Here is a 14,542-nt window from a genome sequence, read left to right on the forward strand (position 1 = left end):
AATACAACTCATGGAAAAGAGCAGTGACTAGCCTACAAGGAGCAAATGACATATTTTAACTAAACAATTTTCAAGGTACATCTCTATCTGCAACATGGGTAGCTAATAATGATTAATGTCTACGGCATAACAACACATAGACACCGGCCAGGGATTTTAACAAAATGGTAGGCTCTCACGTTCGGGGCTCTGGTGACCCCCCTAATTATCACAGAATCATGAGTTATACACCATTGGAAAGCTTATAGACCACAAATTCTACTGAGGTAATATTCGTGAAATTCCTGCCGTATTCGTAGAAAAAGAACAGACATAAAAATCATTAAAAATATGAAAATATTGACTTTGCGGGGCCCTGGCAACCCTTGCAGTCACCGTACGCTGACAAAGTGATGAATGTGTAGGCCACATACTTGTGGCAATAATATGAGAAATGGTAGCCATTGCTGCCATTGCGTAATGAATTCGTTTTATGTAGGAAATATTTTTAAAAAAAATATGCGCAGAAAACATTTATTGAATTAGACATGCTCTCCCCTCCTCCACTATAGTACCACGTCCATATGCAAATCATTTTTGCTGCACACATCATGTATACGAACAATAATTATGCTTCTAGGCCACTTCAGTGAAATATATCTTGTGTTATATGGGATCGTCCCGAAAATAAATGTAAATTAATCAAATTTAACCCTCCTCTTCCTCTATAAACAACAAGTACACATACAGGTTACTACAGGTTACTATCCTGTAGGGGACTACCTCATTGCTTCACATACCAATTTTTATGGATGTACCACAAAGGGGGGAGGAATACCCGCCAAAACCTGATGAAAAAAATTTGATGAAAAATTAAAAAACGAACTTCATCCTTCCTTTCTCGGCCGTACATACGTACCCCCTATATACATAGAATGCAACTGACGGAAAGCTTCATCCCTCAAAAATACTTTCGTACCAAATCATCTTTCTAGCTTAATTAGAGGGTGAGCTATTGATGCTTGTTGTAAAAATAAATGTAATTTACGTAAAAAAAAAAAAAAAAAAAAAAAAAAACTTAAATTCCAAAAATTGGCTAACTTTGACTCCTCCCTCCTAGCCCATATAAGCAAGAAGTACAAATAGACGATATTACCATGTAGTGGCCTATTCATTGCTTCACGTAACAATTTTTATGAATCTATCCCCCAAGAGGGGGAATGCCGCCCCAGAAGACTGTTAAAAAAAAACGCACGATATTTACCCTCCTCCCATATACATAAAATGCACACCAGCAAAGCTGCATCTTTCAGGAATAAATTGGTACCAAAACCATCTTCCAGCCTTAATTTGAGGTTTAAGACTGAGCCATTGAGGTTTAAAGCCCTGACACAGGCAGTTGCATCAATCGGCGTTTAAAGATTAAGAATGCAGACGACCAGAAGAACGTAACACAAAGAAACTAAACTACATATTCCGTGAACGGAGATCGGGAAAATCCCGATTTCTTTCTCCGGAATTGAACATTTGAGCGGACCGAGATTAGGGAAGTTCCCGAAATTTGATCTAGCGGTTGAATATAGATGGCAAGCAATATCTAAGAGTATAAAAATGTAATATATATGCCTATTTAGATTATTGTTTTAAACAAAATAAACATTTTAAACATGTTTTTTTGTTTAAAACAAAGTACTTTGTTTTAAACGTTTAAAACGTTTTAAACAAAAAAACGTTTTAAACAAAAAAAAACGTTTTAAACATAAAAAACGTTTTTTTTTTTAAAAAAACGTTTTTTTTTCAACCCTGAAAAAAATTCGATGACCGAAATCGATATCTTGATCAGAATCAAGATGGCGAAGAATTTTTGGTGTGCTGTGCGTGGATGTATAACTAGAGAAGGGAATGATTGTAGTTGATAAAATGAAATGAAATAAAATCTTCAGTTTCATGATTCACGATCATACCTTATAGGCTAAATGAGACAGATATTTAATTATTTGGAAGCAATTATCGCAATGATAATGTGCGAGAAATTGGGAGTATCCCTCGAAACAAAATAGACACGATATTCTCTCGTCACAAACTCAATTTACCTGAGATTTAAAGTGAAACTCCGTACAGTGGAGGTGAACGCTCTACCACTGATTGATCCTGCACCCGTTCTTTCTCCTAAGAAATTGTTGACAACGCAGGGAGATGATGACACACGAAACAAAGAAAAAAACTGATTATGTAACAACAAGTAGAAAAGGATGTGTTAAGAAGCTAGACATCTCAAAAAGCGTAGGCAAATGAACTTTCCAAACGAATAATGGCAGAAATAACACCACAGAAGTGTGTTGACAGGCGGCCCATAAAGGTATACAATATAGAATGATCAAATATATCAAAGATCAGACGAGTAAAATTAATCCCCCTGCACCACCGTCTGATCCACTGGCACTATACTCTGTATAAGTCTCTTAACGATAGAGAGACGTGGAACACTTCAGAGAGAGACAGAGTTGAAACTATCCCCCATTTATCTCATAACGGTAGCATCAACGAATGTAGTGTTGCCTGGTACAATCAAATACGGCTAGCATTTCTGAGATCACAGCGGAAGCTGCAATGACATGTGATTGAGATCCTCGCGTGTTACAATAGGTGTTTCACATACTAGGTGTTTCATCAATTTACAGAAAGAAATACAACTGAGTTATGCCAGGCACAGGCCCATTCCTGCCAATCCGACATTCAGCGAATATTTGATTTAGGAAGTTTCTCACATCCACGTCGGAATCTACAGTTACGCTTTCATCTTGCAACCAAATTCGCTGTCTAATTGCTGATGGCATATTCTTTAGACATTGCGACAAAACGTCCCATAGAAATGTAAGGCAATTATCAGTACAAAGACGGGTAAGCAATAAATAAGGACCAGTGGTCCTACATTATACTACACCATACATTTAATTAAAACTTGTGTTGATTGTGTTGCAAAAATGTAGCATGTGGATTTCAACACACATACATGACTGTTGTGTCTGTTGAATGTTTGTCATCGTAAATAGTACCTCGTCGATTCACAAAACCATGAATGCAAAGTTCGATACAGCAACAGTTTGCTGTAGAAACCATTGACAATGCGTGACGATGAGGAAAGTCTTCCTGCGATAAGTACTGGACCATGCATAACTTGAATGGGTGCATTTCTTCCTTATTGAGGGTGCACCAAACATTGACACAGTGCATATTTAGCCCCCAGCCTAGTGTCAGGACGTGCCGCTAGCGTACGAAGTACATTTTTTTCAAACTCATCTATGAGCACTGTACAAGGTCATTCATGTTCCAGTCGAAGTGTTAAAACAGGTCTAGTCTCCGTCGAAGGTGAACACCCCGCTGAAATGAAGTACGTGTAACAATAACCTCCAATTCAGGAACCTTTCACTTTACAGGTGCCTCACTTCTCGGTTTTTAACTCGTACCTCTCTATAAACAGGGTGCACGTCTACCAGCTCGGACGTAGAATAATCCGCCATCCTGACTATTGTATATTTTCGTATTTTACAACAGGAGATCCAGAGATATGCAAAACTGCAACAATTAACAGGAGTTCACTGGCCAACTGTCGTTTTACTTTCTTCACAAACTGGCTTAAAAAAATAAATAAAAAAAAACAGACCTACAACACGTTAACGTCCTTCGACGCTATTAAACCAAATCACTACAAGGAAACATCTTTTTGTGAAGATACGGCCTTCAGAAGGAAAGTTCCAGTGCACCTACATGTGTTTTGCTACTCATACCATTGACTTACACTACAAAATGTCCCTAGTAAAAATAAGCGAGATCCTCACTCCTACCTCTATTTCTTACTGCGTTATCCACAATTGCAATAAGACATGAAAGTTATAAGATCCCCTTTCTCATTGATTAATGTTAGTAAATCCATAGCACTAGTGCTTTCATCGTCCTCGACGTTTGATTTACTCGTATCCCCATACTACGAATGGCTACTCACTGGATATTTTTAGGTGGGTACTGGTGGACAAATTCGTGTTTGTGAGTTTTAACAGGATTCTCTAATTTTTTATCACATTCTCATTTCACCAACTTTTAAAATTAATCATTTAATCATCCGCTCCTTTAGCCTAAATGGCACCATTGTGGAATGTTAACTACCAAAAAATCAGGGTAGGTACGTAACTTCAAAATAGAAGTCGGTAACGTAACAAGAGGAAATTCCAGGAAGTCCGGGCTTAATCTATCGGTACAGTGGAACGAAGAGTGGAACATTTCGTGTTATGTTCCCTTGTGGGCTGCCTGTTACCGTAATTTTGTAGTATTGTCATCTTTGCCATTATTCATCTCTAAAGTATTGTATATTTACCAGTTTTTCGAGATATTTACCTCCTTAGCACGCCTTTTTTTCTACTTTTTGCTACATAATCAGTTTTATTGCTTTTATATGTTATCACTACCCATGCTTTGTCAATCTTTTGTCCACTACGGTGAGGAAGAAAGAACGGGTCCAAGGTGGGTCAGTGGTAGAACATTCATCTCTACTGCAGAAGACCCACTTTCGATTCTACGTAAATTGAGTTTGCGATGGGAGAATATCATGTCAGTGTTTCGTTTCGAGAAATATTCCTATTTTCTCACACATCGTCATTGCGCGACTTTCTTCAAAACCATTAATAATATTGTCTTTTTATCCTACAAGATATGATCGTGATGTTTTAAACTGAAGATTTATTTAATTTCATTTTACCAACTATAATCATTCCCTTCTGCAGTTATGTAACCACACAGAGCACACCAAAATTCCTTCACCATCTTGATTCTGATCAAGATATCGATGTTCAGTCAAGGATTTTTTTTTTTTTTTTTTTTTTTTTACTTGTTACGACGTCGTTCCATACCCATGAATAGGATCCACTTATCCTAACGGAATATCCAGGAATCCCTTGCGCTGCCACTAAAGGATTCTGCATTATGCATTTTTGGACAGAGCAGATCATAAGTGTAAGACGATAACATGCCATCACTGCTCAATGGCTAGTTTTCGAGATGAATATGTACAGACTGCCGAAAGCGTGAGAAAAGGAACTTTGGAGATGTAACTCTGAAAGTAAGCGATTCCGATGAAATGTTTACTGACTTTTTTATAACTATTCTATCAGGTCCTGTTTCCATTTTGTACTAATACACAATACCACACTGAGCAAGGCTATGTGATAATATGTAAAAAAAACACTATCACGTAACAGTTTCAACACAATAACTGTGTCTTCATCAGACTTTTTTTTTCTTTTTCTATATAAGTAGGTTCACCCAAGCATTGTTAGCCGAGCACGCTAAAATGTAAAAAGTGTAAAACATTTCTACAAGATGAATTTTGTATTTACAGTTTTGATTCAGAAAACGAAACTTTCAGAACCTGCAAACATTACTGCAATGACTTCTTTATGCCTAGTCAAATTATATAGAGTGTTGCAAAATACATGTTACAACGCATGGGAGATGATTCCTTATATCAAATGAACGAAAAAAGTTTGCGCTGAAAACGCAAAAAATCAGATTTCGAAATGCTTAGCTCAAAAATTACGGGACTATCGCAAATGGTTCAAGGATTACACAGGAACTAGTATACACTTATTAGATACCCATGTTTCGGAATCCTTCAGTATTGGCGAAACAAATTGCACACAGGAAGTTGGGGTATAAGGATAGTTTTTAACTACTAATTAAGTTTTAGTGACAATATTCAGATAGATAATATCTAAAAATCATTCTGTTTCTCTGTTACTAATTGAAAATAACTATCATCACTTTTACCTTTCATGTAACTAACAGTATTATTTCCGGGAATTATAGCGACCACACACAACATAGTTTATCTTCAAAGATAAGTTCTGTTAATAAAATGAGATGAAATTTCAATATTAGCATACGATTTAGTAACGTTTTGAGGAACCTGCTCCTCTTTAAGAATTAAAGCTACAAAAATATGTGATACTTTGTAATTCAACAAATGAGATCTCTTTAGACTGAATGCCTATATTGTTGATAAACGCGAATGAATGTAATATAAAAGATGCATGAAGGAAAATACAGAACTCGAACAGATGGACTGTCAGGGAACTGAACTCAGGTCTTTAACTTGACAATAGTTACTCCTCTTCAGGTAACAACATACTGTACATAGTTATTCCAATACTATTTCACGAACGGAATATAAAACAATAATATAAACACTTCTAAAATGTATTTACAGAGCACGTTGAGAACAAAGCAAGTTCTTTTGAAATGCTTGTATAATACAGTGGTACCAGAGACTGTATCATTAGTGGATGTTCAAAAAGAACATACACAGCAAATTGACTACATCGTTGGTTGTAGTAGATTAGTGACTGATTCATTGAAATGGTTTCCGTCATTATCCATTATCAATAACCTTTAGTTTACTACTTTTCTGCAGGACTGTAATGAAAGCGAATAGTGTTTCAGTGAAAAAGCTTTTGTGTCTCCATTATGTAGGGCCACCCTGTGTTGGATCCAGTCAGAACTGTGACATTACAGTAGATCATAATCATACCTATGAGGTTTCTGGGTTTAACTGTTTTCTCCCACCCTCACATTCTACCCATGTCTCTATTTCTCGGGTGATTAGTCCTTGCTATTTAACATCCATCCTGGTAGCCTCAAGACAATAACCATGGATATAAAACCAACTAAATTCTATTTGGTATAAATTTGCAATCGTAGAAACATCTCTTAACCTACATAGTCTGATTGAAGAAAATTAAGAATTCTATTAGAGGTGCCGAAATGTATCAGTTAAAGAGCGACCACTTTTGGTGAGTGGGATACCTGGTTTGATCATTACAATTCCATTACAGTCCTGCAGTCAAGTGCTAAACTAAAGGATATTACTTATGGGTGATGACGTACCGTATTCAGTGAATCAGTCGCTCATCACACTACAACCAACGATGAAGTCTGTTTCCTTTATATGCTATTTCTTGAGCTTCCACTAATGATAGTCTTTGGTAACTATGTATTCTACGAGCATTTCAAAAGAACTTGCTTTGTTTTCAACGTGCTCTGTAAATATATTTTAGAAGTGTTCTATTTATCACTACTATTTTATACTCCATTCATAAAACAGCACTGGAATAACTATGTACAGTACAGTATGTTGTTACCGAAAGAAGAGAAACTTTTGTCAAGTTAAAGGTCTGGGTTAAATTTCCAGACAGTCCATCGTTCGAATTCTGTATTTTCCTTCATGCATCCTTTCGATTTCACTCATTCGCGTTTATCAACAATTATAGTCATTCAATCTGAAGACAACTCACTTGCTGAACACCAAAGTATCACGTATTTTTGCAGTTTTAATTCTTAAAGAGGGCCAAGATAGTAATACGTTCTTCAAAACGTTACTAAATCATATGTTAGTATTGCAACTTAATCCCACTTTATTATCTAAAACTGATCTTTGAAGATAAATTATGTAGTGTGTGGTTACATAACTCCCGACAATAATACTGGTTGTTACATGAAAGGGAAAGGTAATAATAGTCATTTTCAATTAGTAATAGAGGAACAGAATTATTTCTAAATATCATCTACCTGAATATTATCACTAACGCTTATTAGTACTTAAAGAGTTTCCTGTATTTCAACTTCCTCTAGTGGCTCCGCGTAGCATAGTCGCTAACATTCTCGCCTCTGATGCAAACGGTCCCAGATTCGATTCCCGGTGGGGACACTCAGTCGAAAAAGTTATTTTTTTTCCGCTATCGATCCTAAGTGAGGTTTTCCGGCGTTTCCTCATTCACATCGGGCAAATGCCGGAATATCTCACTTAGTTGTTCTAAAGAGCTTTCTTCCTTCTGATTCCTTTCTCCTTCCCCAATTCCCCGGACAGTGTGATCTCCGAGGGTCGTTATCCCTCATATGTGATGGGCTAATATGACCATAGCCCAGAAATATAATTCCTAATCCTACTCTTAACCCAACTTTATACAACTTGTTTCGCCGGAACCGGAGGATTCAGAAACATGTTATTTAGTAAAAGTGCATCTGGTCCTCTGTAATTCCTTATAGTCTTCAAGGATAGGTCTTACAATTTTCAGGCTATGGCACTTTAAAACCTTAGTTTTTGCATTTTCAGCGCCTTATAGCTCTGAAAGGAGGCAATTCTCGACTTATGCTTATTAGAACTTTTCCTTTCACTTGATATAAAGAATCATCTCCCAAGCGCTGTAACATATACTTTGCAAAACCCTGTATATTGTTCCAGGCTTAGGAGTATTTGCTCGTTCAGCCTACAACGTCTTCGTACTTGTTTTAAAGTACTTCAGAAGTCCAAGGAAATATTCTATTTTTCAAAAATAATAATCTAATCAGAATTCTGTGTGTTTATTAGTAGTAAAAAATGTTATCAATCTCCTTTTAATCTAGGTTGCATATTGATTAATCTCATACTGACACGAGGAACTCATTTATGTTGCTGTTCTGTTCCTTATAATTTACTTTCGATGGTTTTACAATGTCACCCAAATCAGAGCACTTAGAAGGAATGGGTCGAGGAGACAGAAGGAATATATATACACGGTGGGATGCTTCTACAGTATTGGATAAATTTAATCTTCCCAACAATCTTGTGTTTTAATTTTTTTTTTCGTGACCCCTGTCGCTTTCCCATATTGCATTTTCATCAGTGTTGTCAGAACATGAACTTGAAATTCTGAAATTATAACCAAACAACTATTTGTGATACAAGGATCATTGTGTAATAATTTGTTAATAAATTTGCTTCCGTATTCCAATCTTTACTTCAATTTTCTCTGTCAGCATGGAAGTATGGGTTTCTGGTTCAAATAAAACAAATACGTGTTATTTATATTGGTATCATACTTAAATAAATATATAGATAAGCCTAAAAAAAGCCAATCCCTTTTCTTTTGAATATCTAATATGGTCCTTGTATTCAATATGATAATGTCAATAATCCTTGTATGATAATGTCAATACTATCACCATCACATATGACTTCATAGGCTCCCCTGTGAACATAATTTTTCTGATCTTTGTAAAATATTACGATAGAAACTGTCTCTACTGAATCTGATAAACCGAAACGATCGAAAAAGAATGCGTTGAAATAAATAAATAACTATATATATATATATATATATATATATATATGGCTCACGCCGATCTGAACTCAGATCATGTAAGATTTTAAAGGTCGAACAGAGCTATATACTAAGCTTCTGTACCCAGATAAAACCTTAGTCCAACATCGAGGTCGCAATCTCTCTTGTCGATATGAAGTCTCAAAAAAAATTACGCTGTTATTCCTGAGGTAACTTAGTCTAGTAATCACTACTCTTACTGGCCGAGCGCTAGCGAAGGCTTCTCATATAATAATTACGAGCTCTAAAACGGCGAGGAAGGAAAGGAATGAACTACACTTGATACTATATTTCATGTGGTGTAGGTGTCAGGGTAGTCTGAGTATCGACGAGGCATACCTCTTAAACCTAGGAAATGTTGAGGAAAGAATGTAATGTTTACTCCTATAAATATTGCTAGGAATTGAATTTTCAGTCATGTTGAATTTATTGTTGTTCCTCTAAATAGAGGGAATCAGTAGATAATGCCTGCTATACTAGTAAATTCATCCCTAGACATTGTTCTCCACGACACTTATGTTTATACGTTGTTAATTTCATTACATAGATAACATGATGGAATAATATGGACAACCTGAATTATCAACTGAACTACCAAATTTGTGTTTTATTTCTCAAACCACTATTGACCAGCCATTTGCTTTTCCGTTGGACATTTTACTTGAGGAAGATTTGACATGCAGTAAATACGAATAGAATTGTTTAAATTATTTCATCATACATTAAAGAGCAGCAGACCACCCAGTACCTGCGAAATCAGAATTCAAGTCACTGTGAATCATTACCAAGAACTTTGTGTGTTATTCCATTCATTAAAATGGGTTGTAACGAATGGAAAACTTAAACTGGAAATTTGAATAATGAAAGATATACAGGGTGTTCGGAAACAACCAAAAATAACAATGGAAAATGAATCCTCACACGAAAACAGCATAGAAGAAACAAAAAAGTACACAGACCAACAAGGTTGCGCAAATGCGTCATTTTGGAGCTTTAGCCCATGGAAAATATATTGAAACAATGAAATAAAGGTTCACAAGTTGAGAATTAAATGTTAGATGAACATTGGGTGAAAGAACATAATGCTTATACCACAGGATGTGAACAGGGGCAGCTAAAGGATAACTACGAAGCATAAAGGGAAAATTCATGAGGACTACAAGCGAAAAATAATGGATCAAAAATTGAAAACTGGTACAATGATACAACGTATATTCACTGGTACATTAATGGAATGGAATCACCTTCATTCGATACTTGATTCTCGAGTTATTACTTTCTTTGTATCGTTCCGACCAATTTTCGGTAAGCTATAACATCCGAAATAATATCAAGCATCCGAAATGATATATTTGTGCACCCAGGTTGGTCTATATTTTTTAAATTTTTTCGCGTAAGGATTCTTTTTCGAAAATGTTGCCATTGTTGCTTCCGAACACTCTGTATATATATCACTTTTCAACGAAAATAAACCTTTCATTACATATTTTTTTTTCAATGAAGTGCATTCATGAGATTCCTTCATCAAGTACTAGTTATTACAATAAATAAATAAATAAGTAAAATAAAATAAAATAAAATAAAACAAATTAGTTGCTTACTTTTGTAACCAAGTTCCGAAGTTGTTCTTATTCTGTGAGCAAAATAATGGTTGTGAAACAAGTTCACCATCTAATAAGAGCATAGCAACATCTCGAACTCCTCCTTCAATTGTTAAAACAGATCCCTTCGAGAGGGAAACTTTCGTTCTATAAATAATGTACCCATAACTTTGTCCACTCTTATTGTTAATATCTAGTAACTCCATAGGAATCACCTGATCAACAGTAACTTGGTCCTTTGGATCCTGAAGAAAAAATTAATAGCATGAAGAGTTTTTAGAGGAGGATATGTAACTTAACATACTTGTATGTACTAGTTGTACTGTTAATTACGCAAATATATACATTTTGAGAAGAAAATTCACGTTGTTATCGATGCAAACACAGTTTACTGCATATAGTACTCATTTCCTACTTAACGTGTATTTAGTCACCTAGAAACAAGCAGACTTTTAAAGTACTATAGTAGGATCCACTACTTATAAGCCATTACTAATATTTCTCAAACCACTACTCATCAGTCATTTATTTAGAGCGAGCTATACCTCCACTTGACGAGCAACAGCAGCAATCGGTAGAACAAGGTGTATATTCACTACTCTTTCCAAGTGATTTCGTTCCTCTATATTTTCTTGAGTTTATTGATATTCCTTCTACTTTATCTTCTGTGCCAAACTCCAGCAGAGAGCGAAAAGTGTGGAAATACAAAGATTTTTCAGAAATTAGAACTATTTTTTTTCAAGTATTCTTTAAATCTGTGACGATCAAATGGCAACCCATAAGTATGTCATGTTTTCATTGGCAATGTATTCATACATTTGAATAAAAATGAACGAAATGTATGATCTTTTCTTCCTTTCTTTCTTCTTTCTGTTCTTTCTTTTATCTTTTTCATGATAACGGGAGGAGTGAAGCTGGCCACCGTATTATACATGAATCGAAACCTGACTTTCAACTGTGAATGTATCTTCTTTAACATTTTGATTACTATTCTGCATGATAACGTCAGTATCGGACCAATTTTTGGAAAATATATATTTCATAGAGCTATTTTAAATGTTCGTTGTTCAAGCCTTAATTGGTGTAGGCACATGAAACATGAAATGAGGAATTGAACCAAGATTCAGAAAATATATTACTTACGTACTTTCAACCAATCGTCATCTCAGGGGAAAGAAAAGAAAATGGAAAATGGCCCCCCAATATGATAATTTAGTCCTAGCCCACAATGATTGTAAATTCGCTATCACTGCTTTAAATAATAAGAATACTTTCGACGACATTTGAAATATATTCCTAAGTTAATGAGAAACCACTGTGCAAGTTCCTTCAACTTATATAATACAATGTTTTGTCAATAAATAATGATGATAATAAAAACTCCAAAATAGAACTGCGACGACAATAACTATTACTATTATTATTATTATTATTATTATTATTATTATTATTATTATTAACTGCATTCAAATAATTAGAGAGAGACTGCAATAGACACATTATCAATAAATAATTAAACTTACACACAGTGGCTGGAATGTTTCACTTTTAGTCCAATACTAACTTCAAGAACCAAATTATCCCCTTGTTCACATCGTAATCGTTGCTGGATAAGGGTACCATAATTGAAATCAACTTAAATAACTCATTTGTCCAATAAAGAGTACTACTCACAATGTTAAGATCAAAAACTGTTATCCAAACTGCACTGTTTTAAGTTCACAACTGCAGGCAGAATTAATATGGAAATGCTAACTATTAAACACTCATGCTCAGTTGCAACAACCGATGATTAATCTGTGGATAGGGATAGAACAAAAGTTAGTTATCGAAATGAGGACAGTGTGTTGCGCCAATACTGCTCTCCAAGATTATTTCGACAAATCATCAGATTAAGATAAATCGTCGAAAATGGGAGATTAATTCATGTTGAACTTTGCTGTAGGATTGCTTGCAGGAGATTATATAAATAATTTGAAAGTTTATGTGCATAAGTGGATATAAATAATGTTACTGTGGTTATTTCAATTATTTCTAAACCTAGAAAGAATGATATTTGTACTAATAATCTGTCACTGCTACAATGAAACGATTAAAATACCATATTTGCATTATTTCATTAGATTATTTATTTTATTATTACTTAATTAATTTCAGTTTGTGAATTGAAGAAATTTCATTCTTACTGGCTACTTCGTAGGTTAGATTTATGTCACATTTAAGGTGACATCTATCCCACTGTATTCCACTGTCTTGAGCTCAATTATATTTTATTGCACACTGGCTCCATTCGTTTATTTAAAAGACCTGTTGGCATTTTAAATCTTTATAATTTTGCTTTATTTTAGTTAAATACGCCCTTCTTTATTAAACATTGCAGCAGTAAGTGTGAAAAGAAAGAAAGAAAAAAATAAATCGGAAGAGTTAACTGTGTATGTCATAAACTAGAATTGCTTCCATCCTATAATAATAATAATAATAATAATAATAATAATAATAATAATAATAATAATAATAATAATAATAATAATAATAAACTTGTTTTCAGGTGCACTATGTAATAACCTAATCTGTATAGATAAAAAAAAAAGTAATCAAACTTTCATCAGCATCATCAATTGGTAACATTATAAAAACCTGACAGTGAATTACTAAATTAAACTTTGTTTACTTCGTTAAAAGGGCCATATTTACGTACACGAGTGTTACTTTCTGGAATGGAGCAAAACCAACTGGAGACGGAAATGACAATTTAAATCGAAAGACTTGTAAGCCGTTGCTATTTCTTGCAGCGGAACTGCCGCAACAATGCAAATGTAAACTTAAAGCAAAATTTGGGTTTTCAAAAAGTTGACGGAACAGGGTGGTGTGGGGAAATTCTTGTTGGAAAATTTTGTTAAATAAAGTATCATAGTGTGACGCGACTACACGGTGAGCTAACGTAACCTAACCTAATCTACTCTATCCTACAATTGACAATAATATACGGTGAATGTAAGGTGAGCTTATGTAACCTACCCTACATTTGAAATTAATGGCTAACTTGTACGTAAGGTGACCTCACGTAAACCAACCAACACTACCCTACCCTACATTTGAAAATAATGACTAAATATTAAGCTAACATATTCTACCTAACCTACGTTACTCTAATCTTCTCTACTCTTCTCTACCCTACCCTACACTTGAGTGTAAGGATCGAACGTTGGATTTAAGAGCTGATAGTATTTGTATGAAATTTAGCGTAGTATGTAGCCAAACATTGTGTAAGAAAAAGAAAAGGAAGGTGTTCCGCTCAAATACACCCTTGCTTGAAAATGTTACTTGAAAGACTGAAAGACTAATAAAAAAGTATAATCTATTAGTTTTTTTTTTTTTTTTTTTTTTTTTTTTTTTTAAATATGTAAACCCAGGAATAATACATCATCCATAAAACAAAACTGTGCGCCCCTAAAAACAGCTTCCTTTTCAGTATTTGATACGTACTTTTTTTTCACGGTTATGTTCGTATTTGTCCACCAACATTAGAGCATATTCTCCTTCTCGACAAGTAAAGTTCTTCGCTTTTCTTTCTTCTTTTTCTTCTTCATATCTAGTAACAAGTTACCACACGCTACGCAAATCAGTTTCCACTTGTTACACACAATTTTTAGTCAATCAAACATATGATATTGCATGATATCATGTCTTAAACGTCATAGTTTTATGCAACTTAATCCTTTCCCAATACCTGTTAGTGCAACGATGTAAGGTTCTTACCCAAAGATAAAAATA

The 14,542-nt window shown here is 34.7% G+C and overlaps 1 protein-coding gene across 3 annotated transcripts in view; it reads right to left on the reverse strand.

Moving 5' to 3' along the window:
• The window catches only part of LOC145694973 (beta-galactosidase-1-like protein 2), an 89,831-nt gene that overhangs the window by 14,907 nt on the left and 60,382 nt on the right, over positions 1 to 14,542 (reverse strand). For all 3 annotated transcript variants that reach the window (XM_081771783.1, XM_081771786.1, XM_081771784.1), the window contains exon 10: positions 10,769 to 11,013. In XM_081771783.1, coding sequence (XP_081627909.1) covers positions 10,769 to 11,013 — 245 coding nt within the window. The remainder of the gene's footprint in view (positions 1 to 10,768; positions 11,014 to 14,542) is intronic.

The sequence above is a fragment of the Thermobia domestica genome, chromosome 9 (genome assembly GCF_964235325.1).
Source record: "Thermobia domestica chromosome 9, izTheDome1.hap1.1, whole genome shotgun sequence".
NCBI classification, from domain to species: Eukaryota; Metazoa; Arthropoda; class Insecta; order Zygentoma; family Lepismatidae; genus Thermobia; species Thermobia domestica.